General features: G+C 44.1%; 1 protein-coding gene across 1 annotated transcript; it reads right to left on the reverse strand.

Moving 5' to 3' along the window:
* Positions 1-418: 418 nt before the first annotated feature.
* Positions 419-24,034, reverse strand: LOC126195608 (two pore potassium channel protein sup-9-like). Its single transcript, XM_049934233.1, has 2 exons — positions 23,492-24,034; positions 419-712 (listed from the first exon to the last, which is right to left on the reverse strand). Exons 1-2 carry the CDS (start codon positions 24,032-24,034, stop codon positions 419-421), a joined length of 837 nt encoding a protein of 278 aa, XP_049790190.1.
* Positions 24,035-27,730: the final 3,696 nt, after the last annotated feature.

Here is a 27,730-nt window from a genome sequence, read left to right on the forward strand (position 1 = left end):
CGTTTTGCCGTTCCCTGTGAAATTAATGAGAGATCCTCCCGAATATCTCAGATCTTGTGGGTAAGCTCTCGTGTAAAGCTATTCAGTATAAGCGTGGCAACAGTGTTCTTTCATTCTGGCCGAACTGTAGTTGCCATTTACGGAAGTGGTGTCATCCCACTAAAATAGTGATAGCTCTGCAGTCGAGACGTACGCGTACGGTTCCGCGTCAACGGAACTGCTGAGGTTTGTCAGTATCGAACAGAGAGCAGATGTAACCGATTTCGCCGTATTCATTCGCTTCGGAACCGCAGCGACAGTGGCGCAGTCCAGAGTCCGACGGAAGCCGCCAGATGCGCTAGCGCACCGAGTTCCAGCGTCGGCGCGACAGGCTCTTGACGCGCTGGTAGCACCAGGAGCCGGCGTCGGCGGGCGGCTGTCAGATAGAGGCGCGGTGCGGGTGCAGCGGCGGCAGGTCGCCGCGCGTCACGGCGCCCGTGGCCAGCGCGAGCGGCTGCAGCGGCAGCAGGTGCTGGATGCGGCCGGGCGCGCGGCGCACCGTGTAGCGGGGCTGCGCCGCCGCGGCGCGCGGGTAGCACGAGCAGCTGCAGACGGACGCCGCGTCGCCGCCGCCCGAGCTCGAGTCGTCGCCGCCGCCGCCCAGCTGCCCGCTCAGGATGGACCCGTTCGCCGTGATGACGTCGCCCTCCAGCCGCACCGCGCCTTGCGCCGCCTGCACAGTCACCGGGCGAGGTTGCCGTCAAAATGCTGATCTGACGCCGCAAGTCGCAAGTCTGTTCCGATTTCAGGGACCACAGTTAAGGGAAGGTGGCTATCGATTACGCTGGTAAAATAGCTCCCTACTTAGCTATCATATAAAACCGCTCGCTCACCGATAGATCTGTACCTACAGATTGGAAAATTGCGCAGATCGCACCAGTGTTTAAGAAGGGTAGTAGGAGTAATCCATCGAACTACAGACCTATATCATTGACGTCGGTTTGCAATAGGGTTTTGGAGCATATACTGTATTCAAACATTATGAATCACCTCGAAGGGAACGATCTATTGATACGTAATCAGCACGGTTTCAGAAAACATCGTTCTTGTGCAACGCAGCTAGCTCTTTATTCGCACGAAGTAATGGTCGCTTCCGACAGGGGATCTCAAGTTGATTCCCTATTTCTAGATTTCCGGAAAGCTTTTGACACCGTTCCTCACAAGCGACTTCTAATCAAGCTGCGGGCCTATGGGGTATCGTCTCAGTTGTGCGACTGGATTCGTGATTTCCTGTCAGGAAGGTCGCAGTTCGTAGTAATAGACGGCAAATCATCGAGTAAAACTGAAGTGATATCAGGTGTTCCCCAGGGAAGCGTCCTGGGACCTCTGCTGTTCCTGACCTGGGTGACAATCTGAGCAGTTCTCTTAGGTTGTTCGCAGATGATGCTGTAATTTACCGTCTAGTAGGGTCATCCGAAGACCAGTATCAGTTGCAAAGCGATTTAGAAAAGATTGCTGTATGGTGTGGCAGGTGGCAGTTGACGCTAAATAACGAAAAGTGTGAGGTGATCCATATGAGTTCCAAAAGAAATCCGTTGGAATTCGATTACTCGATAAATAGTACAATTCTCAAGGCTGTCAATTCAACTAAGTACCTGGGTGTTAAAATTACGAACAACTTCAGTTGGAAAGAAAAATGGTTCAAATGGCTCTGAGCACTATGGGACTTAACATCTATGGTCATCAGTCCCCTAGAACTTAGAACTACTTAAACCTAACTAACCTAAGGACATCACACAACACCCAGTCATCACGAGGCAGAGAAAATCCCTGACCCCGCTGTGAATCGAACCCGGGAACCCGGGCGTGGGAAGCGAGAACGCTACCGCACGACCACGAGCTGCGGACTCAGTCGAAAAGACCACATACATAATATTGTGGGGAAGGCGAGCCAAAGGTTGCGTTTCATTGACAGGACACTTGGAAGATGCAACAAGTCCATTAAAGAGACAGCTTACACTACACTCGTTCGTCCCTGTTAGAATATTGCTGCGCGGTATGGGATCCTTACCAGGTGGGATTGACGGAGGACATCTAAAGGGTTTATCACTAATAGGGGAGAGAGTGTGGCAGATATGATACGCGAGTTCGGATGGAAATCATTAAAGCAAAGACGTTTTTCGTCGCGGCGAGATCTATTTACGAAATTTCAGTCACCAACTTTCTCTTCCGAATGCGAAAATATTTTGTTGACACCAACCTACATAGGTAGGAATGATCAACAAAATAAAATAAGAGAAATCAGAGCTCGAACAGAAAGGTTTAGGTGTTCGTTTTTCCCGCGCACTGTTCGGGAGTGGAATGGTAGAGAGATGGTATGACTGTGATTCGATGAATTCTCTGCCAAGCACTTAAATGTGAATTGCAGAGTAATTATGTAGATGTAGATGTAGATCGGGCACCTGAACAAAATGTGTAACAAAATCCTCGGATTTTGTACGAAATATTTTACACTACTGGCTATTAAAATTGCTACACCACGACGATGACGTGCTACAGACGCGAAATTTAAACGACAGGAAGAAGATGCTGTGATTTGCAAATGATTAGCTTTTCAGAGCATTTACACAAGGTTGGCGCCGGTGGCGACACCTACAACGTGCTGACACCAGAAAAGTTTCCAACGGATTTCTCATACACAAACAGCAGTTGGCCGGCGTTGCCTGGTGAAATGTTGTGATGCCTCGTGTAAGGAGGAGAAATGCGTACCATCACGTTTCCGACTTTGATAAAGGTCGGATTGTAGCCTTTCGCGATTGCGGTCTGTCGTATCGCTGCTGCTCGCGTTGGTCGAGATCCAATGAGTGTTAGCAGAATATGGAATCGATGGGTTCAGGAGGGTAATAAGGAACGCCGCGCTGGATCCCAACGGCCTCGTATCACTAGCAGTCGAGATGACAGGCATCTTATCTGCATGGCTGTAACGGACCGTGCAGCCACATCTCGATCCCTGAGTCAACAGATAGGGACGTTTGCAAGACAACAACCATCTGCACGAACAGTTTCGACGACGTTTGCAGCAGCATCGACTATCAGTTTGGAGACCGTGGCTGCGGTTACCCTTGACGCTCCATCACAGACAGGAGCGCCTGCGATGGTGTACTCAACGACGAACCTGGGTGCACCAATGGCAAAACGTCATTTTTTCGGATGATTCCAGGTTCTGTTTGTAGAATCATGATGGTCGCATCGGTGTTTGGCAACATCGCGGTGAACGCACATTGGAAGCGCATATTCGTCATCGCCATACTGGCGTATCACCCCGCGTGATGGTATGGGGTGCCATTGTTTACACGTCTCGGTCACCTCTTGTTGGCATTGACGGCAGTTTGAACAGTGGACGTTACATTTCAGATGTGTTACGACCCGTGGCTCTACCCTTCATTCGATCCCTGCGAAACCCTACATTTCAGCAGGATAATGCACGACCGCATGTTGCAGGCCCTGTACGGACCTTTCTGGATACAGAAAACGTTTGACTGTTGCCCTGGCCAGCACATTCTCCAGATCTCTCACCAACTGAAAACGTCTGGTCAATGGTGGCCGAGCAACTGGCTCGTCACAATACGCCAGTCACTACTCTTGATGAATTGTGGTATCGTGTTGAGCTGCATGAGCAGCTGTACCTGTACACGCCATCCAAGCTCTGTTTGACTCAATGCCCAGGCGTATCAAGGCCGTTATTACGGCCAGAGGTGGTTGTTGTGGGTACAGATTTCTCAAGATGTATGCACCCAAACCCAAACTGCGTGAAAATGTAATAACATGTCAGTTCTATTGTAATATATTTGTCCAATGACTACCCATTTATCGTCTGCATTTCTTCTGGGTGTAGCAATTTTAATGGCCAGTAGTGTACTTTGAGTGTAAGTTATACATTCTCTCTTGCTGGTTAAAATTATTTGGGTGTTGTACCACGTCATTGTATAAAAACTTCAATTAAAAACCTACCAACATTTCGACCGTATCACAATGCAAGAGTATAGTACTATGTTGTGATTGCGGAATAAGGGCTACGACATATAGGGCCCTGCAACGCACTTGTGACGTCACACTAGCCGACTTGTCCGCCACACTTCGTGACCGCTCGGCTCGTGCAAGACCCACAGGAAATCAATATTTGAATGGAAAGGTGCTAAATGAAGGTCTTAATTTTGTGTTATGCTATTGAGAACTTCCAACTATTTGAAAAAGCAATCAAGAATTACTAAATTCATCTGAAATAGTTACTTGCTCCCCGCCCGAGACAGGCGGAGTTCGAATCTATGAGGGCGAGTCGAATGAAAACGTTAAATTTGTAATAACAAATCGGAATTTCGCGCCGTTATCCTGTAAGTTGGTAAGCGTGCTACAAACAGCGTGCAGAATGGCCTGTAGGTGGCAGCATAGTGCAAATGCACACATACCGTCGTAGTATCACTATAAAGATGGCCGCCCCACTTGTGACTTGCACCAGAGAAGAGCAGCGTTCTGCTATTCGGTTTTTGCATAGGGAAGGTGTGAAACCTATTGAAATTCATCGACGAATGAAGGTTCAGTACGGTGATGCATGTTTGTCGCAGCAGCAAGTCTACGAATGGAGTAGGAGGGTCGCAAATGGTGTGACTTCAGTGGAAGATGCTCCTCGTCCAGGTCAGGCACAACGAGTTGTGACTCCACAGAACATTGCAGCAATTGAAGCCATAGTGAAGGAAAACCGCCGAGTGACACTGAATCACGTTGCAGCATGTTTAAAGATTAGTCATGGGTCAGCACACCACATTGTGCATGATGTGCTCCAGTTTCGCAAAGTGTCTGCAAGATGGGTGCCAAGGCAGCTGACTCCTGAAATGAGAGAACGACGTGTTGGTGCTTGTGAAGAATTTTTTCGGCGCTTTGAACGGGAAGGTGATGGCTTCCTTGCAATAATCGTTACTGGGGACGAAACCTGGCTTCACTTCCACCAACCGGAGACGAAGAGAAGGAGCAAGGAATGGCGCCATTCCTCATCACCAAAACCAAAGAAGTTTCGAACAGAAGTATCAGCAGGGAAGGTTATGCTGACTCTCTTTTGGGACGAAAAAGGCGTCATTTTGGAGCATTACATGCCTAGAGGGACCACTGTCACCCGTGCATCATACACAGATCTCCTAAAAAAGCAGCCGGCCGAAGTGGCCGCGCGGTTCTGGCGCTGCAGTCTGGAACCGCGAGACCGCTACGGTCGCCGGTTCGAATCCTGCCTCGGGCATGGATGTGTGTGATGTCCTTAGGTTAGTTAGGTTTAACTAGTTCTAAGTTCTAGGGGACTAATGACCTCAGCAGTTGAGTCCCATAGTGCTCAGAGCCATTTGAACCATTTTTTTCCTAAAAAATCATCTGCGGCCAGCAATCAAATCTAAGCGAGGTGGATTGCTGTCAGAAGGTGTCCTTTTGCAACATGACAATGCAAGGCCCCACACTGCCCGTACAACAGTTTCATCAGGCACAGACCTGCATTTTGAGTGTCTTCCTCATCCACCATACTCACCAGACCTTGCCCCAAGAGATTTCCAAATGTTTGGACCATTCAAAGCCTCAGTGTGAGGAAAGAAGTTCTGTTATAATGAAGAGGTATGCCAATCGGTGCATGAGTGGTTGCATAGACTGCCAAAGGAATTTTTTTCCAAACGAATTTATGCACTTTAAAAAGCACTGGAGGACTTGCATTGAGCGTGGGGGAGATTATGTTGAAAAGTGATACAGCTTTGTACCACTCCTGCACAATAAATAAAATTTAAAAAAAATATTTAAGGTTTTCATTTGACTCACCGTCGTAAATGCATTGAAGAATTATTCCCCAAAATATTATGCGCGACGATACTGTGAGCAGTTTGAAGCCAAGCGTGCATGGCGCGCCTCAGCCTTAGAGAACCGGTTGCCACAATTCATTATCGATGGCATCACCCCTATGTATACCGATCTGAGTAAATCTGATTTACTGGAGCTTTGTTCGGGCAGTTTTACTCAAAATGTGATCGAAAGTTTCAATAGTCTAATTTGGAGATACACTTCAAAAATAACATCCAGCAGAAGCGAAATTGTCAACATTGTTTCAAATTTGGCCGTATGGCTATTTAGTGTAGGGCATAGTGCATTAATGCACGTGGCAAATGCCCTTCAAATGAAAATCGGCGATGAAATGCGCCGATTCTGTGAAGATAGAGACGCTAGAGGCGATGAGCTTAGCGACGAAAATGGCTTTGAGGATGAGAATGAGGGCTTATTAGCCCAAAGTGGCAGAAAGCAGCCATTCACTAATCGGCGCGATAGGACCAGGTATCGACGATATTCCGTAAGTTTCAAACCTTGTTCCTTTTTTTGTACCATAAATACTTGTCAAACTTTAAACGAGTTTTTCTGAAAACCATGTGTTTCGGCATAGTTGTCGTCACCCACGCTACAATTTTTCGTCCGATTTAAATGATTTTTGGTCTCCCTTAAAACAAATTGAATTCTCTTCTGTTATCGTAGTCAATTTTTTTATGTTGATATTTAGTATTTTTTTCGGCCAAAAATGAGGGGTCCAAAAATGGCCATTTGTTTCAAATATCTATAATCGCGCCAAAAAATCGATACGATGAACTAAAATTACGTCTGTAAGGATTAGGGTGGTATGTTAATTTCATATTTCAGATAACCGCCATCGGAGTTGCAGTGACAACTGTGAATCTACCTCCTATCCGATCCCAATACTCAGTGAAGATATTAATATTTCTCAATAAAAAATGCCAGTAAAAACTTCAATGTATGCTTTATTCATTTCAGCAAACTCCATTTGTTTACGTTCCAGTATGGAGAAAAAAATCCTGAATTTGAGGAATATTTTCGTCATCCGATGTCACAAATCAAGTATTTGTTTGCCTGCCTCCCCGGTTGGCCGTGCGGTCTACGCACGGCTTTCCGGGCGGGAAGGAGTGTCAGGTCCCCGGCACGAATCCACCCGGCGGACTTGTGTCGAGGTCCGGTGAGCCGGCCAGTCTGTGGATGGTTTTTAGGCGGTTTTCCATCTGCCTCGCCGAATACGGGCTGGTTCCCCTTATTCCACCTCAGCTACACTATGGCAGCGATTGTTGCGCAAACAAGTTCTCCACATACGCGTACACCAACATTACTCTACCACGCAAACATAGGGGTTACACTCATCTGGTGTGAGACGTTCCCTGGGGGGTGGGGGGTCCACCGGGGGCCGAACTGCACAGTAAACCTGGGTTCGGTATGGGGCGGCGGAGGGGTGAAGTGGACTGCGGTAGTCGTCGTGGGGTTGTGGACCACTGCGGCTGCGGCGGGGACGGAGCCTCTCCTTCGTTTCTAGGCCCCCAGTTAACATACAATACATACAATATGTTTGCCTAGGGACATTCACTGCTGCTCATTTACCATTACTGTGGGAGCAGCAAAATGAACAAACCAAACATAAAGGAGCTTGAGGAGAAATTAAGAATTGAGCAATATATACTGTACCAGTCACGAAACAGAGCGCAAATCCAGAAGGGGAAAAGCTGTCGTGTGTTTATGAGGCAGCTTCAAACAAATATGTAGGCGTCTCGGAAAGCAAGTTCTGTACATTTATTAGGGTACTTCGAATATGTTTCGACATGTTTGTGCCGCGTGGGATTAGCCAAGCGGTCTAAGGCGCTGCAGTCGTGGACTGTGCGGCTGGTCCCGGTGGAGCTTCGAGTCCTCCCTCGGGCATGGTTGTGTGTTTGTCAAAAATGGTTCCAATGGCTCTGAGCACTATGCGACTTAGCTTCTGAGGTCATCAGTCGCCTAGCACTTAGAACTAATTAAACCTAACTAACCTAAGGACATCACACACATCCATGACCGAGGCAGGATTCGAACCTGCGACCGTAGCGGTCGCTCGGCTCCAGACTGTAGCGCCTAGAACCAAAAATTTCAAATGTGTGCGAAATCTTATGGGACTTAACTGCTAAGGTCATCAGTCCCTAAGCTTACACACTACTTAACCTAAATTATCCTAAAGACAAACACACACACCCATACCCGAGGGAGGACTCGAACCTCCGCCGGGACCAGTCGCACAGTCGCCTAGAACCGCACGTCCACTCCGGCCGCCTGTGTGTTTGTCCTTAGGATAATTTAGGTTAAGTAGTGTGTAAGCTTAGGGACTGATGACCTTATCAGTTAAGTCCCATAAGATTTCACACACATTTGAACATTTTTTTTGACATGTTTGTAAATTTGATCAGAAGTTTCCTCGCTCCATAAATGTTTTGAAAGGAAACATAGTCGTATTGGTTGACAACTGTATGGAAATGTGTGCTAAGGAGTTGAAGCCATTTAATGGTATATAGGCTTTCTACATTTAGGCCAGACATTGATTGAAATTGGAATCAAACTTGGCTCAGTGGATATTAAAAACCACATTCTGGTGGTATACAACGTAGTGCGAAAAAAGCTTAGTATGAAAGAAAAGCTTCTTCTTTCAAACATGTTCTTCTTTTTTTGATTATCATAACATGAAAAACGACGTTCGTTTTTGCTAGCTGAATTCAGCAAACCCGTACTACACATCCTGGAAAAAGTATTAAAAATTGGTGTAACTGGGGTCATATTTGACTGGAACTCCCTAAATTTATAGGAATCAACCGCCCAAAATATTTCTTTAATTGGTGTTGCAGAATAATAGGCATGTTCAGGTTCTTAGGTACAAAGATTCTCGAGCTTAAGAGATGGTTCTCATTACTACAGGAATCATGTATTACACGTGAACTGATGATGGTTCGAATTGAGAACAGCCAATACTGTTCGAAAGAGAGAGAAATTGCAGAGAAAACTGTTCGTATCGAAATTAAAATAAGCCCGAAATACGCCGAAAAAACAAATAAAATCCACCATTTTCTGGTCTACAATGATCCAAAATGGATATATGTTTTATAGAGCGTTGTCTTGTGATACTCGGGTATTTACTTCAATTTCCGAACCCTATTGTAACACTACGATGAAACCATACAGAATAAACTGCCACGTAGCGGAGCACAGCGGGGAGAGGGGCAGGAAACCAACACTCCTGTAGCCTGCTGGGGTTGGGCACAGCTTGCATTGGATGCGAGAAAAGCAGCCTGCCCGTTCTGCTGATAATTTGCCTGGCTAACACACAAGCATGGGCAGATTAAGAGCGGAATGTGCACACCTCTGCCAGAAGCAAAGCCAAGCGCTGATTTGCAGACTGTCACAAATCACTGACAAGCCGGCTAGCGCACGAATAGCTTCTTCCCTACACTCCCCCTTCCGTCATGATTAGCCCGCTACAGTCTAAGGTCAATAAAGTTTCAAAAAATGACGTAATGACATGGCTTATCTGCAGTAAATAGAGCCACCTCTCTGCCATCGAAACCAGTCTTATCCTGAAGAAGTCCGCTGTAATATGATCGAAACGTTGGTTTTAATTTCTTTAGTTATAGTATTTTATACAGTGACGCAGTACAATACCCAGACGAATTTTAGCCATTTAAGCGTAAGTAGTTATTATCTCTTGCATTTCACTATAGTAGACACAGAAGTGTTTCCTTGATTGGGCCAGGTATTTTCCATGAATGGACTACTGTGCAATAGCGCTGTAAGCTGCAATAAACATCTCGATCTGTCAATTACATTTCATACTATTTTTAACAGTTCGGATATGAAGCCAAATGACATGTATTCAAACCGTAGCAGGCTAAACGTAGGAACAGTAGGTAAATAAAAAAAAAAAAAATCACGACACATACAAAGTATTCGAAAACATATAATGAAAACCATTACTGAAATTTTATTGGTAGTCGTCTACTTAAGCCTAAGTTTACACACAGCAAAACTTTGACAGTCCTACACTTTTTTACGTTGGTCACACGGACTTTAATTAAAGTTTTCACAAAAGAACACTTCCTGACGCTTCACAAAAGAACACTTCCTGACGCTAGCATATTTGTCATGAACCCACTTTTTACATAACAAACAGTGAGTCAAGTCGTCTTTTATATCACTGCCACAGAAACATGACTCCTACCAAGACCAAGGCCTGGGAACCTCTGAAACATCTAAAGGAAACGAGAGTTGATCTGTAATTGACTCCTTGGTTGCATGATTCTGTATACGTCTTTTAGGCCTAATTATTGTTTCGTTTTTACGCTCTTTTGTTTTCCGCATTTTCCAGTCTCTGTTTGTATGGACTGCTTGTGATAACTGTTGTTTTCAGAACTTAATTCAAATTTCTTCCTGGAGAGAGTTTATCCGGTACGGGAGTCAATGGGCAGGGACTGCTTACAGGTGGCACTCGGTGGGAGTGTGGATTGGTCGTGAGGTGTGTTGAGAAAGTCCGCGCAGTTGTGATAACGCTGTCCCGGATGGCGCAGTGGTTAACGCGCACTAAGCAGGAGATCGTGGGTTCGAATCCCGGTTCCGTACAAATTTTCACTCATCGCCACTGATTCCGTGTAATGTCCCGCTGCAGCTGACAGCAGTGATCCCCTTCAATTTACAATTAACCTCACAATTCTCCCAGACAACAGAGTCTCTATAATGAAGTACATTCTGAAGAAGCTGCATAAATATTCACTCGGATCTTGATAAGGTTTCAAATTGGTGTAAAGATCGACAACTGGTTTAAATATTCAGAAAAAAACCGACTTAGTACGCTCTGACTACATTATCAACGAGTAATAACTGGAATCTGTCAGCTGTATATATACAGTGCTGTGTCAGTTTTGTAGGAATATGAAAGGAAACGATCACAAAGGCTCAGCCGTAGATCAAGTAGGTGGCTGACTTCGGTTTGCTGGTAGAGTATTGGGAAAATGCACTCCGTTTACAAAGGACATTGCTTACAAAACACTCGTGCGACGCACCCTACAGTATTACTTAAGAGTGTGGGACGCATTCCAAATAGACCTAACGGAGGACATTGAACATATACAAAGGAGGGTAGCACGAAACGTCACAGGTTCGTTTGACCTATGGGAGAGTGTCCCAGAGATGCTGAAGGAAGTGAACTGGCAGTCACTTAAAGATAGACGCATACTGTCCCGAGAAAGCCCATTTACACAGCTTTAAATGATGTATGTAGGAATAGACTGTAAGTCCCTACGTATCGATCCCGTAGGGATAGTGAGGACAAGATTAAATTAATCACAGGGCACACATAGGAATTCAAACAGTCATTCTTCCTACTCTTCATTCATGAACGGAACAAGAAGTCATAATAAATGGTACAATGAGAAGTTCCTTCTGCCATGCCTTCACATTTGTTTGCAGAAAATGGACCCAGGTGTAGATGGAGTGTAAGTACGCCTAAAAGGTGGAGTAATTTACATGACTTGCCCCTAACCGAGTCAGTCACACTTACAAGGCTGACGTAATTGGAGACATGAAAGAATGTATTGAACAGCGCATAGTATTCCGCTGCGGAGCAGAGCACAATGCACAACCGATTCGCTGCCGCATTCCTGTCGCGTTTATTCTCGCATGGGTGTGCCTGTGGTTAAGCACAAGTACCGTAACGGATTCATTGGTCCGAGTTTACATTTCCTTATTTAAAACGCCTCAGTTAACTGAAAATCCCTCCGAGCGCAAAATACGCACAGTGATTCGTTTGCTGTGTGTAAAAGACTTGAAAGCGTTTGAAATTGATAAGTGGGATAGTGAAGTTTTTTGAAAAAAATTCTGTGGTTGATGGAATGCTAAGAAAATGGGTTAGAACATTTAAAGATAGCAGTGTTAATGTTTATGATGAAGTGTAGAGTGGGCGTCCATCCACCATCACTGAAGATTTGGTCCACAAAATTTATGCACAAGCTCAAGAAAGCAGACGTTTGACGATTTCGTTCTTATCTAACGAGTTACCTCAAGACGAAATAACATTTCAGAGGTGAGCATCTCGTGCAAATGGCCCAATTCAGGCAGTAGATATTTGTGTGGAGAGAATTCAGACGCCGGCCGCTGTGGCCGAGCTGTTCTAGGCGCTTCAGTGATGAACCACGCTGCTGCTACGGTCGCAAGGTTCAAATCCTCCCTCGGCCATGGATGTTTGTTATGTCCTTAGGTTAGTTAGGTTTAAGTAGTTCTAAGTCTAGAGGACTGATGATTCAAAAATGTTTCAAATGGCTCTGAGCACTATGGCACTTAACTTCGGAGGTCATCAGTCCCCTAGAACTTAGAAATACTTAAACCTAACTAACCTAGGGACATCACACACATCCATGCCCGAGGCAGGATTTGAACCTGCGACCGTTGCGGTCTCGCAGTTCCAGGCTATAGCGCCTAGAACCGCTCGGCCAAACCGGCCGGCCAGGACTGATGACCTCAGATGCTAAGCCCCATAGTGCTTAGAGCCATTTGAACCATTTTTAGAATTCAGACACTGATTTTTCGTTAAGTGTTTTAATTTATTTTGATTAGCGCGGGGTTCTGCGACCACTGTGTCAATACCGAGCCCTTCCTACTAACCGCTTTTCGGCTTTTGCTATCAGCGGCCTAAAAGCGGTGATAGGGACTTGCTCGAGAAACTTAATATTGATGGAAAGTGTGTTGAAAAAGAGATTTATGCCAAAATGCGAGTTAGCTTAGTAAAAACGAGACTTTCTTAAAAAACCGGGCAAATGCGAATAGGTTTCGCACTCGGAGGGTTCCGTACAAACTTAAGTACTTATCCAGGCAATAAAGTCCGCAGCTCGTGGTCTGGGGGGTAGCGTTGTAAAAAAAATTGGATTGTGTAAAAATTGAGACTTTGTACGGGCGCTGATGACCGCGCAGTTGAGCGCCCCACAAACCAAACATCATCATCATCATCATCATCATCATCATCATCATCCAGACAATAACAATAATTTCTTGTCGCTCAAGGCCCTGGTTCTATTAAGCCCGTATTACACGATGCGCCTAAACCGTACACCTATGCACCAGCGCACCTAACATGCATACCTGTAACTACAGACTGGTTCACTTTCGACCTATTTTACACCATCCACGAGAGATATACCTAGCGCCCATGCGCAGCAGCAGACGATACGCGCGAAAACAAAATAGAACTGTCTGATGTCTTGTAAAGTTCTTGATGTTCTACCGCGCGCAACTCAAGGGTGACAGTACGATATACTGGAACGTCATACATCCCAATTATTTCTGTGAGCTCAAGGTTCCTATTGTTTTTGGAGCTATCGCCCTCGCAGTGACAGTAAATCTTCGGATTAGAGCAAAACGGCGACGAAAACGAAAAGTTAGTTGTTGCTGGGTTCGACCCTGGCTGAAAAGAAGGGACAAAGGCAGGGGAATATATTCACTGTTAATGAAAGAATTGAGGTCCGAAATCCGCAAGAATTTCGGAACATCGTTAGGATGGACATGGACTGTTTCTAGAAGCTGCTGTCTATGATAGAAGATGGAATCAGAAAGTGTGACACACTCATGAGGGAGGCTACCTCACCTTCTTGAAGGTAAGAATTACATGTTTATATGTTTTGTGATCATACCAGCCAAGATCACTGATGAAATACCGGTAAACGCCCTGTTATGTTGCAGGCTGGTTGTAACATTACGTTTCCTGGCGAATAGGGAATCTTTTAAGAGTCTGGCACAGCCCACCATTTCAAAAGTTGTTGTGGATGTATGCACTGCAATTTGCAGCACTTGAAAGGCCCAATACTTCAACGTGCTTTCGATTCAGATGGCTCTAAGCACTATGGGACTTAACATCTGAGGTAATCAGTCCTCTAGACTTAAACCTAACGACATCACACACATCCATGCCCGAGGTAGGATTCGAACCTGCGACCGTAACAGCAGCGCGGTTCCGGACTGAAGAGCCTAGAACCGCTAGACCACAGCGGCCGGCCGTGCAGTTTCGCCCAATGCGATAGACGAGGACTGAAAAACTCGGAGTAGCACTTATATACCGTATATTCAAAACTTGGAAAAATAACACAAGTGCAAAATACGCACAGTGATTCGTTTGCTGTGTGTAAAAGACTTGAAAGCGTTTGAAATTGATAAGTGGGATAGTGAAGTTTTTTGAAAAAAATTCTGTGGTTGATGGAATGCTAAGAAAATGGGTTAGAACATTTAAAGATAGCAGTGTTAATGTTTATGATGAAGTGTAGAGTGGGCGTCCATCCACCATCACTGAAGATTTGGTCCACAAAATTTATGCACAAGCTCAAGAAAGCAGACGTTTGACGATTTCGTTCTTATCTAACGAGTTACCTCAAGACGAAATAACATTTCAGAGGTGAGCATCTCGTGCAAATGGCCCAATTCAGGCAGTAGATATTTGTGTGGAGAGAATTCAGACGCCGGCCGCTGTGGCCGAGCTGTTCTACGCGCTTCAGTGATGAACCACGCTGCTGCTACGGAACCAGAAAAACTACCATTATTTATTAAGTAATTGTTTTTCTGTTATGTAGGTTAATACTCTTCTGAATTATAGACTCAACAGCTTTGTATTACGACACTTGGTTACACAGGTATATGTGTATCGAAATTTACATTTATACAGCATATTGCACATGGAGGATCCACTTGTTTTTGGAGCTATCGCCCTCGCAGTGACAGTAAATCTTCGGATTAGAGCAAAACGGCGACGAAAACGAAAAGTTAGTTGTTGCTGGGTTCGACCCTGGCTGAAAAGAAGGGACAAAGGCAGGGGAATATATTCACTGTTAATGAAAGAACTGAGGTCCGAAATCCGCAAGAATTTCGGAACATCGTTAGGATGGACATGGACTGTTTCTAGAAGCTGCTGTCTATGATAGAAGATGGAATCAGAAAGTGTGACACAGTCATGAGGGAGGCTACCTCACCTTCTTGAAGGTAAGAATTACATGTTTATATGTTTTGTGATCATACCAGCCAAGATTACTGATGAAATACCGGTAAACGCCCTGTTATGTTGCAGGCTGGTTGTAACATTACGTTTCCTGGCGAATAGGGAATCTTTTAAGAGTCTGGCACAGCCCACCATTTCAAAAGTTGTTGTGGATGTATGCACTGCAATTTGCAGCACTTGAAAGGCCCAATACTTCAACGTGCACTTGTGTTATTTTTCCAAGTTTTGAATATACGGTATATAAGTGCTACTCCGAGTTTTTCAGTCCTCGTCTATCGCATTGGGCGAAACTGCACGGCCGGCCGCTGTGGTCTAGCGGTTCTAGGCTCTTCGGTCCGGAACCGCGCTGCTGTTACGGTCGCAGGTTCGAATCCTACCTCGGGCATGGATGTGTGTGATGTCGTTAGGTTTAAGTCTAGAGGACTGATTACCTCAGATGTTAAGTCCCATAGTGCTTAGAGTCATCTGAATCGAAACTGCACGGACTTTGTCGCCAATCACTGCCAGTTTCTTTTCTGGCATGCTGAAATAAACAAGACATGGAACTTTCGTAAGCTAAGGCATTACGATACAAATCTAAAATCACCGTGTGGCGTTATATGCTTATCACTCAGAAAGAAACAATTGGCGATGTATCGTATCTTGATAAAGCGAGTCACATGTACACCTTTCCTCGCTGTATGCCTGAGTTAAGACGCTTAACGCCTCTTTGCTCCATTTCGTTTCTAGAATACGAAGCTATCGACAGAAAAAATCCTTTCACAAACAGTTATTTTAAAAGAATCTACTACAAAGTTTCTTTTCTGGATTCATGAAACCTGCTTACTGAAAAAAAAAAATGCGGAAGATTCCCAACGCGAAAAATCCCCAACACAAAGATCTGAAATTAGCTACTAGCCGCCTAACAGTAACCAAACAACAAGCAGAAAGCACTATGGTACACCCTTCTGCGCATGCACGAGTTACCGCTGGCTACTGCGCAGGCGCGGATTGACGGCAATTTAGAACTGCTCTATATTCTGGCGAGCGGATAATGTGTCTGCTAATTTTCTTAGTTTCACCCTTTGTACCGTTAGATGGCTGTCGCGCTAGACCAATACCATTCGCCGCGAATCGTCGTGTAATACCAACACCGACTCAAAGGAGGGCCTCGGCACTTGTTTATGACGTCACGTCAGCTAGGCACTGCGAACGCTAGGTCTGTTGCAGGCATACTCATAATGGTGGTGTCTCCCTCTCTGACACAGGAAAATGTGAAACTATTGGCGGTAGTTGACCAACACACATTGTTGTGAGAGGTTTCTGCAATCAATTAATTGTGCAATTCATTACACTTCTTAACAAATAGTATACTCCTGAGCTTAAATTTCCACCTGTTTTAAGGACTGACATACAAAAATAACTTCATGGTCCAGCAGCAACAGAATTCGTGCTCCTTTACCTTATTTGTAAATCTGAGGCAGTTACGTTTGTACTGGGTCGCTTTTACAAGAAACTGTAAACATATTGGTGTTCTTCTTTAGGTATCTTGGTTGACTATGGGGTGAGGAGCACTGAATGTTAATAAAATATCTTGCGATTGTACACGTTGGGGGAGGGGGGAGGGGACAGAAGAAGAGGCAAAAGAGAGATACTTGCTTTATCAAATAAATTGTTTTTATCTTATAAAGTTTCTCCTTTCAGTTGCAAGAGGGGAATATTTATCTTTTCTAATGTGCATGTTTATAGAAGTTTAAGCTCAGCAGTATTTTCGAGTATGAAGCTATTTTGTTTCCTGTTTAGAATTCCTTTCGTTGAAAACGATTGTAATCTAATGACTGGCAACAGTTGGACATTTACACATATAAATTAGTTCATATTTCCAGTGACGATGTCAAACGAAAATAAATAAATAAATAAAAGAAACGAGTTAATTGTAAGGGAGTTGGGGTAAGTTTCGATAGCAAAATGGATCAAGTAAATATAGTTATTTGAATGTAAAATTACCGAATCTTGCAATGGGGCAAAGCATCTTCTCATATTGATCTACGTTTCAGTAATACAGAACTATGATCTTTATTTGTAGCTTTACGATAGTAAGAAAATCTTTCATCTAAATAAAACTGCAGAATCCAAAACAATACCAAACATTTTGTCCAAAAATAAGAGATTTATAGTGATAAACACTCCCAGGCGTTTCTGCCTGCAAAAGACCTGGCGTTTGCCATGCCTAGCTGACGTGACGTCACCAACAAGCGCCGAGGCCTTCCTTTGAGTCGGTGTTGGTAATACCTGCTTCAGACGCCAAGCGACTTCCGTGACCTTCACCTACCCCTAGTTATCCAACCGGGGAAAGCAGACCTACAGTTTCGTGTGGAATCCGAACTAGGTGGTGTTTCCGGCGACTCCTCACATTGTTGAGAAGTGAAAGCTAGGTTAAAAGAAAACTGAATAATTCATAGTCCGACCGATATTCGATCTCACGACCTCTCGGTTTCCAGGCTCTCGCTTTGCTATTTTCATTTCTTCATTTTGATCATTATGGCTCTCGGCATTTGATCGGGGCGGACGTTACATGACGCATGTTAAAGTTGATCACTGACTACTTCACTCAATTTTTCTTTGTTTTACCCATGGTAGCTCTCTGACTATATACGCTGAGCTTCCGAGCCGGCATTGTTGGACCGCCCGTCCCGACATGTACAAGGTGCGACAATAAAGTAATGAGACTGATTTTCTTTGCAAGATGTGGCAACTTTGCAGGCTTGCGTAAGCACAATATCTTTGACCTTGGTCTATAAGCTGCTTCTAGTCCAAGCGGCACATCGATGCAATTACTGAGTCGTCAGTTGTGCTGTAATAAGTTAACACATGTTTGTGTCTCTTGTCACGGAAATGAAACCGCATAATATTGCGCAACAGTATGCCATTTCTTTTTGCCTTAAATTGGGTGAAAACGCGACGACAACTTACGGTAAGCTTCAGAAGGCTTTTGGAGAGAAGGTTATGTCAAGAGCTCAAGTTTTTCATTGGCAAAAAAAGTTTAGTGAAGGCAGAACGACAAAGCTCGCATGTCAAAGTCAAAAGTGAAATGCATGCTTGTGTGCTTCTTTGATTCCAAGGGAATTGTTCATAAAGAGTGGGTGCCTCCTGGACAAACAGTTAACCAATATTACTACAAAGAAATTTTAGAAAGACTTCATAAAAAGAGTTCTTTGTGTCCGTGCCAATATTGCAGATAACTGGATTCTGCATCACGATAATGTGCCATCTCGTACTGCTCTGTCAGTACAGCAATTTTTAACCTCAAAACAAATTTCAGTACTACCACAGCCACCTTATTCACCAGATATCGGTCCGTGCGACTTTTTCCTATTTCCAAGAGTCAAAACGGCGGTCAAGGGACACCATCTTCTAACAACACAAGATGTCCAAAACACTGTGACGAGGGTCTTGGATGATATTACAGAAGGTGAGTCCGAGAAATGTTACCATCAATGGCAGAAGCGCTGGAAAAAGTGTGTGCAAACAGAAGGGAACTACTTTGAAGGAGACAACAATAAACTTGACTAAAACAGTAAGCAACATTTTTTTCACATCAGTCTCATTACTTTATTGTCGCACCTCGTATATAGGTAGTTCAGCCATTGGCTTTGCTGACTTAGTTTACGAGTATCAAAATATGTGACATAAATAGCCGAATCCTTTGATTGCAGTAACTTAGAATCTTAAATTTTTACACTGACAAGGAACTGTATACCTTAGTATCTGATCTAAATTTCAACGTGATATGTATACCCATCCCTGAGAAAAGGGAGTTTTGACAGAGAGATAGACAGACAACAAATAGCAAAAAATATTTTTATTTGATATAATTACAAATTAACAATTTCAGGATTTTTCACTTACTTGTACTGTGAAACTGCTTGTTTTCAAATTCCACGACTCTATGTCAACGGCAAGTACCCTATAGGCTTTGAAAGTGAGTTTGCGAATACTGAAATATGTGACACAAATTGCAGTATCTTTTGATTCCACTGACTTAGAAGCTTAAATTTCACACCGCCAAGGGATCGTAGGCATTAGTACGCGACATAACTTTCAATTTGATACCTCTACTCGTTCCTGAGAAAGAGAGGTCAGACAGAAAGGCAGACAACAAAGTGATCCTTTAAGGTTCTATTTTTACCGACTGTGGTATGGAACCCTAAAAACACGCCTTTTATATCTATCAGACGTCTTCAGACTCGCTCCTGCAGATACAGGACACTGAAACTTTCCGCATGCGAAGGCACAAATCTTTTTGGTCGGACAACATAAATGAAATTTGTGGCGCACGTAACGGAAAAATCTGGACCGAAGTAGTAGATCTAGTGTAGAAATTCTGCTGTGCCTTGGAAGCAAAATAATGCACGATGAGCAAAGCTAGGAGGGCAGAAGAAACTGACTAACACAGGCAAAGAGAGTACTTCTCGCCAGAAGAACTCTACTAGTATCAAACATAGGCCTCAATCTGAAAGATAAAATTCTGATGATGTTCATCTGGACCATAGTATTCTTTGAAAGTGGCTGGTGGATTGTGAGGAAACAGAGGAGACTCGAGTGGTTTATGATACGGTGTTACAGAAACATAATGAATATTAAGACTGAAACTGATAGGATAAGAAACGATAAGGTTCTCATTAAAATCAGTAGGGAAAGGAAATGTAGTAAAGGACAAGTACAGAAGAAAGGAATGACGTGTTAAGACATCACGTCGTAACTTACATGGTACTACAGGGCGTCTTGGAGTGAAAGAATTGTAGAGGAAGACAGGATTGTAAAACATACAGCAACTACGGCTAATTGAGGACAGTGGGCGTAGGTTTTACTCTAACATGAAGGTAACTGATGTGAAGCCATCACACAACTGTAATTCAAGCAATATTGAAGGCGTCTAGTCCAATTGCCAATCGTGTAACTATTTCTACAACATTTTTCGAGACAACATTATCCCATTTTCAAGCGCTAAAACAAGGAAACCAGATGAAGCAGTAGTCATTATAGGAGGATTTACCCATGTTATTTCCTTTTAGATTGCAGTGTAGAGGTAGTTTTATGTTAGAATGGGCTAGGACCAGATAGGCATTTCTCAAAGATTCCACGACAGAGACAGTAGTATTGTTGGTGCTGAGCATTAGGCTTTAAGTAAACATCATCGTTTGTAGGTGATGGCAGCGGCTTTCAATTAGCAACTGTACCTGGGGAACGGTGGATGCACCGGCTCGTGATGTTTTATGGTTTGAATTGACAATGCACATTCGCACTTTGTTTTTAAGTTCTGACGAGGCCTAATAGCATAAAAAAATTTAATGTTGGTTTTGACTCAAGTCTGTAATCCTTATATGCCTGTCGGTAAAAGAAGGACTGTTTTATTTGGTTTCCTTCATTTTAGCACGTGAAAATGGGATACTGTTGCCCTGAAACATGTTCTAACAATAATTACACGATTGACAACTGGGCTGAATATTCTCAGTATTGCTAAGATAAAGAGACTGGTACTGTCGAAGACATTTTGGCGGCCATATGAAACAAAGCAGAAGACTGGTGACCACAGCTTCAGCTATCCAACTTTCAGATGCTGAATTATGGATTAAAACAAGAAAAAAATTGTAGTGAATATGAGATGTAAAATGCATACCTTAAGAGCTATGAGCACTTGTTTATCTTCTATATTGTAAAACACATCTCTGCCACTGAACAACTTAAGGTATGGTAACAATATTAGCAACAATGAAAATGCCGTGTGGCTAGGGCCTTCGTCGGGTAGACCGTTCGCCTGGTGCAAGTCTTTTGAGTTGGCGCCACTTCGACGACTTGTGCGCTAGTAGTACCACTACATGTATTCGACTGTCAGGGGTATCATAACGATTTTCGCTTATAACTTTCGACTCTGTCGTTTCCGACACAGGGTTATTACCTCAAATTCATACATATACCCTTCTCCACCACCCGCAAAAGTTTGTGTCATTATCGCGGATTCACCCTGTATACACGTGCGTTCTGTAATGTGATGTAATGCCACCTGTTAATGCTATGGGAAACTATTTGCGTAAGTACTTTTATTTCGTCCATGCAAGCTCGTAATTTTATTTTTAATTTTTTATACGTTTTCTTAAAGGCTTAAATAATTTGCAAATAGCAAAATGTGTAGTATATAATAAAATATATGCAAAATTTTGTTAACGTTTGAAAGAGAATTGCAGTAGATAGTTCAAAGACATTATTTGTTATTGAAAGAGTCGAACGGTTGAGTCTGCTACTGGCAGCGAGTTAGTAAAGGCGCGTTGAATATGGTTGTGTGCGCTTGTGGTGTCTGCAGGAAAATATGTGGCGTGATATGTGATTGGTGTTGATGTAATGCGATGACAGAGGAAGATATTTATCGTCATGGACTGTTACATAAAATTGTTACAGAGACGATGAAATAGAGAAAGAAAGGTACAAATGCGACTGAAGTCATGACCCCGAATTCAACAATGCGCCTACTCAGATAACTTGGCATCAAAACAGTCTTAGGATTGAAGACAACAACAACAACAACAACAACACAGATAAATACCAGTAAACTTTGCAGCTCTCAAGAATTTCTTTTTGAACCTTTCGACTTCCATAAGTTAAAAGTGGTTTCAGCAAATTTGCCTTTTTTAATCGTTTTTAAATTCATCATAATAAGAAAATGTTAGTTATTCTATTGAAATGTAGAGATAAACTTGTTTCAGTAATGTTATTTGGCACTAAGATTTATTTTAATTTTCTTCAGAAATTCGTCGTGACAAAATTCTTTATTTAAAGCTATTACTGTCACGTCATAGGATCTTACTAGTTGCATATTGCACAATCTATTTTAATATTCCTTCAGTGCTATTTTTTGGACGATTGATTTTGCGGTTTGTATGACAGCGTGTGTAATGATTTTCTACTCATATTTAAAAATTGTTATTACGTAAATGAAATGCTATGGTATACTAAAACATCGACTTTGCCTATGTCAACCGTCCAGTTATCGTATGAACCAAATATTTTTTTGGTCTAATTTTGCATTCAAAATTGTGCACATCGAAGTAAAGTACTGATACTATGTGTGCTTATAAAATTTTTGCTGTAACATGGCGTTGGGGTAGTTCGTTACGCTCACGGACATTGCTCCTAATTAGGAGAGGTATTTAAATATGATAATGAAAACTCAACAGCCGCCACAATGGGAGCATGGAATGGTTCCATTCAAAATTAATCGCCACACACGTGAAGACATTTATTTCACTGGCAGACGAGACGATCCACTGCTGTTTCATAGAATGCGATTGGCTACTGACAGATCCACAACCGCACTTTCTTGTCCGACTGAAATCGACGTCTACGAATTTCTTTCGTCAGGTCGCCAAACGTGTAAAAATCACACGGTGAAAGATTCGGGACCAAGTAGCAGATACCAAATCGCCAAAGCGTAGCCTTCGTCCACTAGGCGGTGTGGGGGCGAGCGTTATTGTTTCGCTTTCGCTTGTGCCTTGGTCCTGCAGTTTTCGCAGGGTCGGCATTGTTACAATCGGATGTGGCATGATTAATTTGAAGGGGTGGCCGTATGCCCTTCCTACCGCCACCCTATATCCCCCGGGACGGAAACAGTGTACCCCAACTGTCTGTGTCGAGTGTAAATCATGAAATAGTACGAATAAGTTTCATCAAATGTGTGCGAGCTTTGTAACTGAGGCGGGACGTGGGGACGAGTCCGATATTCACCGAGTCGGATGTGGAAAACCGCCTAAAAACGACATCCAGGCTGGCCAGGGCACCGAACGTCGTCGTTAATCCGCCGGGCGGATTCGATCCGGGGCCGGTGGGCCTACTCGAGTCCAGGGAGCAGCGCATTGGTGGTCTCGGCTAACCTGGCGGGTGGGCGAGCGTTATTGTGCAACAGCATAATTCCGTCCGATAGCACTCCTGGGTGTTTTGACTTTGTGGTGCATCGCAGTTGCTGCAAAGTGACTGCATAACTCTGCACATTGACTGCGGTCTCACGCTCGACGAACTGAACGAGCAGAGGAAGCATAGGTGTCGTTGAATTGACAGTGTGGTGGCAAGGGTTATCGTACAACACGATGGCTCCTCTGCTCGTCCAGTTCCTCTAGCGTGAAATCGCAATAAGTGTGCAATGCTGTGAAGATACGCCATGAAGTCGAAACGCCCAGGAGTACTGTCGGACGGAATCATCCTGTTGCCAGTAACGCCCGCCACTATACTGCCAATCGGACGAAGGCTACGCTTCAGCGATTTGGTTGGGAAACACCGCAACATCCTCCGTTCAGTCCGGATCTTCCACCGTGTGATTTTCACATATTTGGTGACTTGATGAAAGACGTGTTTGGACGTGACTTTCAGTCGGATGAGGAAGTGCAAGAACAGGTGCTGTTGTGGATTCGTCAGTGGACGACCACGTTCCATGAAACAGGAACTGATCATCTCGTCTCCCAGTGGAATAAATGCTTTAAAATGTGGTGACTACCACTAAATGGAACAGTTTCATGGACCCGTTGTGATGGGTACCTGCCCCTCATAGTAAGTGGAGACGGCAGCGTTCCCAACGCCACAGCACCTTACCTGCAGAGCTTCCGCCTCGTCGCGCCGCTCGTCCTCGGTGTTCATCGTGACGAACCGCAGCACGAGCAGGTTGAGCGAGGCGGCCACAATGGCGAGCCCGAACAGGATGAAGATGAGTGCGAACGCGACGTACTCGGGTTTGCGCTCGAGCGCCTTGTCCTTCTGCAGCGCCACCATGTCGCCGAAGCCGATGGTGGTGAGCGTGATGAAGCAGTAGTACACCGAGTCGAAGTACGTCCAGCCCTCGTAGCGGCTGAAGGCGGCCGCGCCGCCCGCGATCGTGAGGCTGCTGAGCGTCGTCACCACGAAGATGAGGTTGATCTCGGACGCCTCCTCGTTCTTGCAGTGCAGCATCCGCTTCACGTTGCGGATCACCACCGAAGAGAACTTGTTGAGGCGCTCGCCGATGCTCTGGAACATGACGAGTCCCAGCGGGATGCCGACGATGGCGTAGCACATGGTGAACAGTTTGCCGCCCACCGTGTTGGGCGTAGAGTGGCCGTAACCTGTCAACAGAACGCAACCAAACAAAATGTGAGACATCTGGAGGCTGGCTCTGAAACTCTAAGGACAAACTCTAAAGTGATTATTTTTATATAATACATCACATTTTTAATCAACCTAAGCTTTCAACTCAAAGTAGAGAATCCAAAAGCTTTATAGTCTGATTAATTACAACCACGATACACCATGTAAGGTGGCGTTATTTCACAAATTACAAACCGCGTTTCCATCTACATACATACTCCGCAATCCACCACAAGGTGCGTGACGGAGGGTACCTCGTACCACAACTAGCATCTTCTCTCCCTGTTCCACTCCCAAACAAACGAGGGAAAAATGACTACCTATATGCCTCTGTACGAGCCCTAATCTCTCTTATCTTATCTTTGTGGTCTTTCTGCGAAATATAAGTTGGCGGCAGTAAAATTGTACTGCCGTCAGCCTCAAATGCTGGTTCTGTAAATTTCCTCAGTAGCGATTAACGAAAAGAACGCCTCCTTTCTTCCAGAGACTCCCACCCGAGTTCCTGAAGCATTTCCGTAACACTCGCGTGATGATCAAACCTACCAGTAACAAATCTAGCAGCCCGCCTCTGAATTGCTTCTATGTCCTCCCTCAATCCGACGTGATAGGGATCCCAAACGCTCGAGCAGTACTCGAGAATAGGTCGTATAAGTGTTTTATAAGTGGTCTCCTTCACAGATGAACCACATCTTCCCAAAATTCTACCAATGAACCGAAGACGAGTATCCGCCTTCCCCACAACTGCCATTACATGCTTGTCCCACTTCATATCGCTTTGCAGTGTTACGCCCAAATATTTAATCGACGTGACTGTGTCAAGCGCTACACTACTAGTGGAGTATTCAAACATTAAAGGATTCTTTTTCCTATTCATCTGCATTAATTTACATTTATCTATATTTAGAGTTAGCTGCCATTCTTTACACCAATCAGAAATCCTGTCCAAGTCATCTTGTATCCTCCTACAGTCACTCAACGACGACACCTTCCCGTACACCACAGCATCATCAGCAAACAGCGCACATTGCTATCCACCCAATCCAAAAGATCATTTATGTGGATAGACAACAACAGCGGACCTACCACGCTTCCCTGGGGCACTCCAGATGATACCCTAACCTCCGATGAACACTCACCATCGAGGACAACGTACTGGGTCTCTTACTCGAGCCATTCACATATTTGGAAACCAATTTGATATGTTCGTACCTTAGTTAGGAGTCTGCAGTGGGGCACCGAGTCAAACGCTTTCCGGAAGTCAAGGAATATGGCATCCGTCTGATACCCTTCATCCACGGTTCGCATGGTTCATCCGTGGTTCCAAAACGACATAAGTAAGCCCCTTCAATGATAGAAAAGGAGGTGTGTGCTAAAAAAATGGTTCAAATGGCTCTGAGCACTATGGGACTTAACATCTATGGTCATCAGTCCCCTAGAACTTAGAACTACTTAAACCTAACTAACCCAAGGACATCACACAACACCCAGCCATCACGAGGCAGAGAAAATCCCTGACCCCGCCGGGAATCGAACCCGGGAACCCTGGCGTGGGAAGCGAGAACGCTACCGCACGACCACGAGATGCGGGCAGGTGTGTGCTCGTTCATTAAAAACATGTACACTACTGGCCATTAAAATTGCTACACCAAGAAGAAATGCAAATGATAAACAGGTATTCATTGGACAAATATATTATACTAGAACTGACATGTGATTACATTTTCACACAATTTGGGTGCGGAGATCCAGAGAAATCAGTACCCAGAACAACCAGCTCTGGCCGTAATAACGGCCTTGATACGCCTGGGCATTGAGTCAAACAGAGCTTGGATGGCGTGTACAGGTACAGGTGCCCATGCAGCTTCAACACGATACCACAGTTCATCAAGAGTAGTGAATGGCCTATTGTGACGAGTCAGTTGCTCGGCCACCATTGACTTTGAGTAGCGAAAAAAGGAGAGAAGTAAAATGGGGAGTTGTTGCGGGGTCGTGGAGCTGGAGAGTCGTCTTGGAGGTCCACGGCAGTCGACGGACGTCTTCGGCTGTAATTCTGGTGAAGTAAAATTTTGCTATTATTTCGCCGAGGCAAGAAATTCTGCGGTTGTAGCTTCTGATCATTACTGTTAAGCCAGCCGTTGTAGCCGAGCGGTTCTAGGCGCTTCAGTACGGAACCGTGCGCCTGCTACGGTCGCAGGTTCGAATCCTGCCTCGGGCATGGATGTGTGTGATGTCCTTAGGTTAGTTAGGTTTAAGTAGTTCTAAGTCTAGGGGACTGATGACCTCAGATGTTAAGTCCCATAGTGCTTAGAGCCATTTGAACCATTACTGTTATCTTGCTTATGCACTGGCGTGTAGGAAAGAGAATTTACGTTGGTGAATCACGTGTTCCACTCCGTTCTGCACTGAGGTTTCACACTGCTCATTGAGATAGTAGTTCCTTCTTGCTATTTAGTACAAAGGGGGATGTCAGCTACTCCAAGCCTGATCACAGATCGCGAGTACATTATAGGGCAGAGTCAGACAGTTTAAGGGCCAGTATTAATACAGGGAGAACCTGAGATTTGTAATCATTATTTAGTTTCGTTAAATTGTTTCTTATGATGAATAAATCTGTTGAAATTGCGGCATTTATTCTTTAGAAGGTAGTATTTTCCTGTACCAATTAATCTTGTCTCTTGTGTACATTTTATAACTTATTCATTAAAAGGGAAACTGGATTTTGTCGGCTGATCCTGACATACTATCGTATCCACAGGAGAAGATTAGGAAACGGGTAGGTTATCACATGACAATTTACATAATTAATGAGAATAACGTATTCCAACTGGGGGACGTATAAGTGTCAGGGTGACTTCAGTAACGTTAAAATTCTTTACATACGAATGGAAAAACTGGTAGAAGCCGACCTCGGGGAAGATCAGTTTGGATTCCGTAGAAATGTTGGAACACGTGAGGCAATACTAACCTTACGACTTATCTTGGAAGAAAGATTAAGAAAAGGCATACCTATGTTTCTAGCATTTGTAGACTTAGAGAAAGCTTTTGACAATGTTAACTGGAATCCTCTCCTTCAAATTCTGAAGGTGGCTGGGGTAAAATACAGGGAGCGAAAGGCTATTTACAATTTGTACAGAAACCAGATGGCAGTTATAAGAGTCGAGGGGCATGAAAGGGAAGCAGTGGTTGGGAAAGGAGTGAGACAGGGTTGTAGCCTCTCCCCGATGTTATTCAATCTGTATATTGAGCAAGCAGTAAAGGAAACAAAAGAAAAATTCGGAGTAGGTATTAAAATTCATGGAGAAGAAGTAAAAACTTTGAGGTTCGCCGATGACATTGTAATTCTGTCAGAGACAGCAAAGGACTTGGAAGAGCAGTTGAACGGAATGGACAATGTCTTGAAAGGAGGATATAAGATGAACACCAACAAAAGCAAAACGAGGATAATGGAATGTACTCAAATGAAATCGGGTGATGCTGTGGGAATTAGATTAGGAAATGAGACACTTAAAGTAGTAAAGGAGTTTTGCTATTTAGGGAGTAAAATAACTGATGATGGTCGAAGTAGAGAGGATATAAAATGTAGACTGGCAATGGCAAGAAAATCGTTTCTGAAGAAGAGAAATTTGTTAACATCGAGTATAGATTTAAATGTCAGGAAGTCGTTTCTGAAAGTATTTGTCTGGAGTGTAGCCATGTATGGAAGTGAAACAT

The sequence above is a fragment of the Schistocerca nitens genome, chromosome 7 (genome assembly GCF_023898315.1).
Source record: "Schistocerca nitens isolate TAMUIC-IGC-003100 chromosome 7, iqSchNite1.1, whole genome shotgun sequence".
In the NCBI taxonomy this organism is placed as follows: Eukaryota; Metazoa; Arthropoda; class Insecta; order Orthoptera; family Acrididae; genus Schistocerca; species Schistocerca nitens.

Excerpts from the sequence above, each read along its gene's own strand:
- LOC126195608 (XM_049934233.1), bottom strand. The coding sequence starts at position 24,034 with ATGTCTCACATTTTGTTTGGTTGCGTTCTGTTGACAGGTTACGGCCAC. Across the intron at positions 713-23,491 it reads ACGAGGCGGAAGCTCTGCAG|GCGGCGCAAGGCGCGGTGCG; the intron begins GTAAGGTGCTGT and ends GTGACTGTGCAG.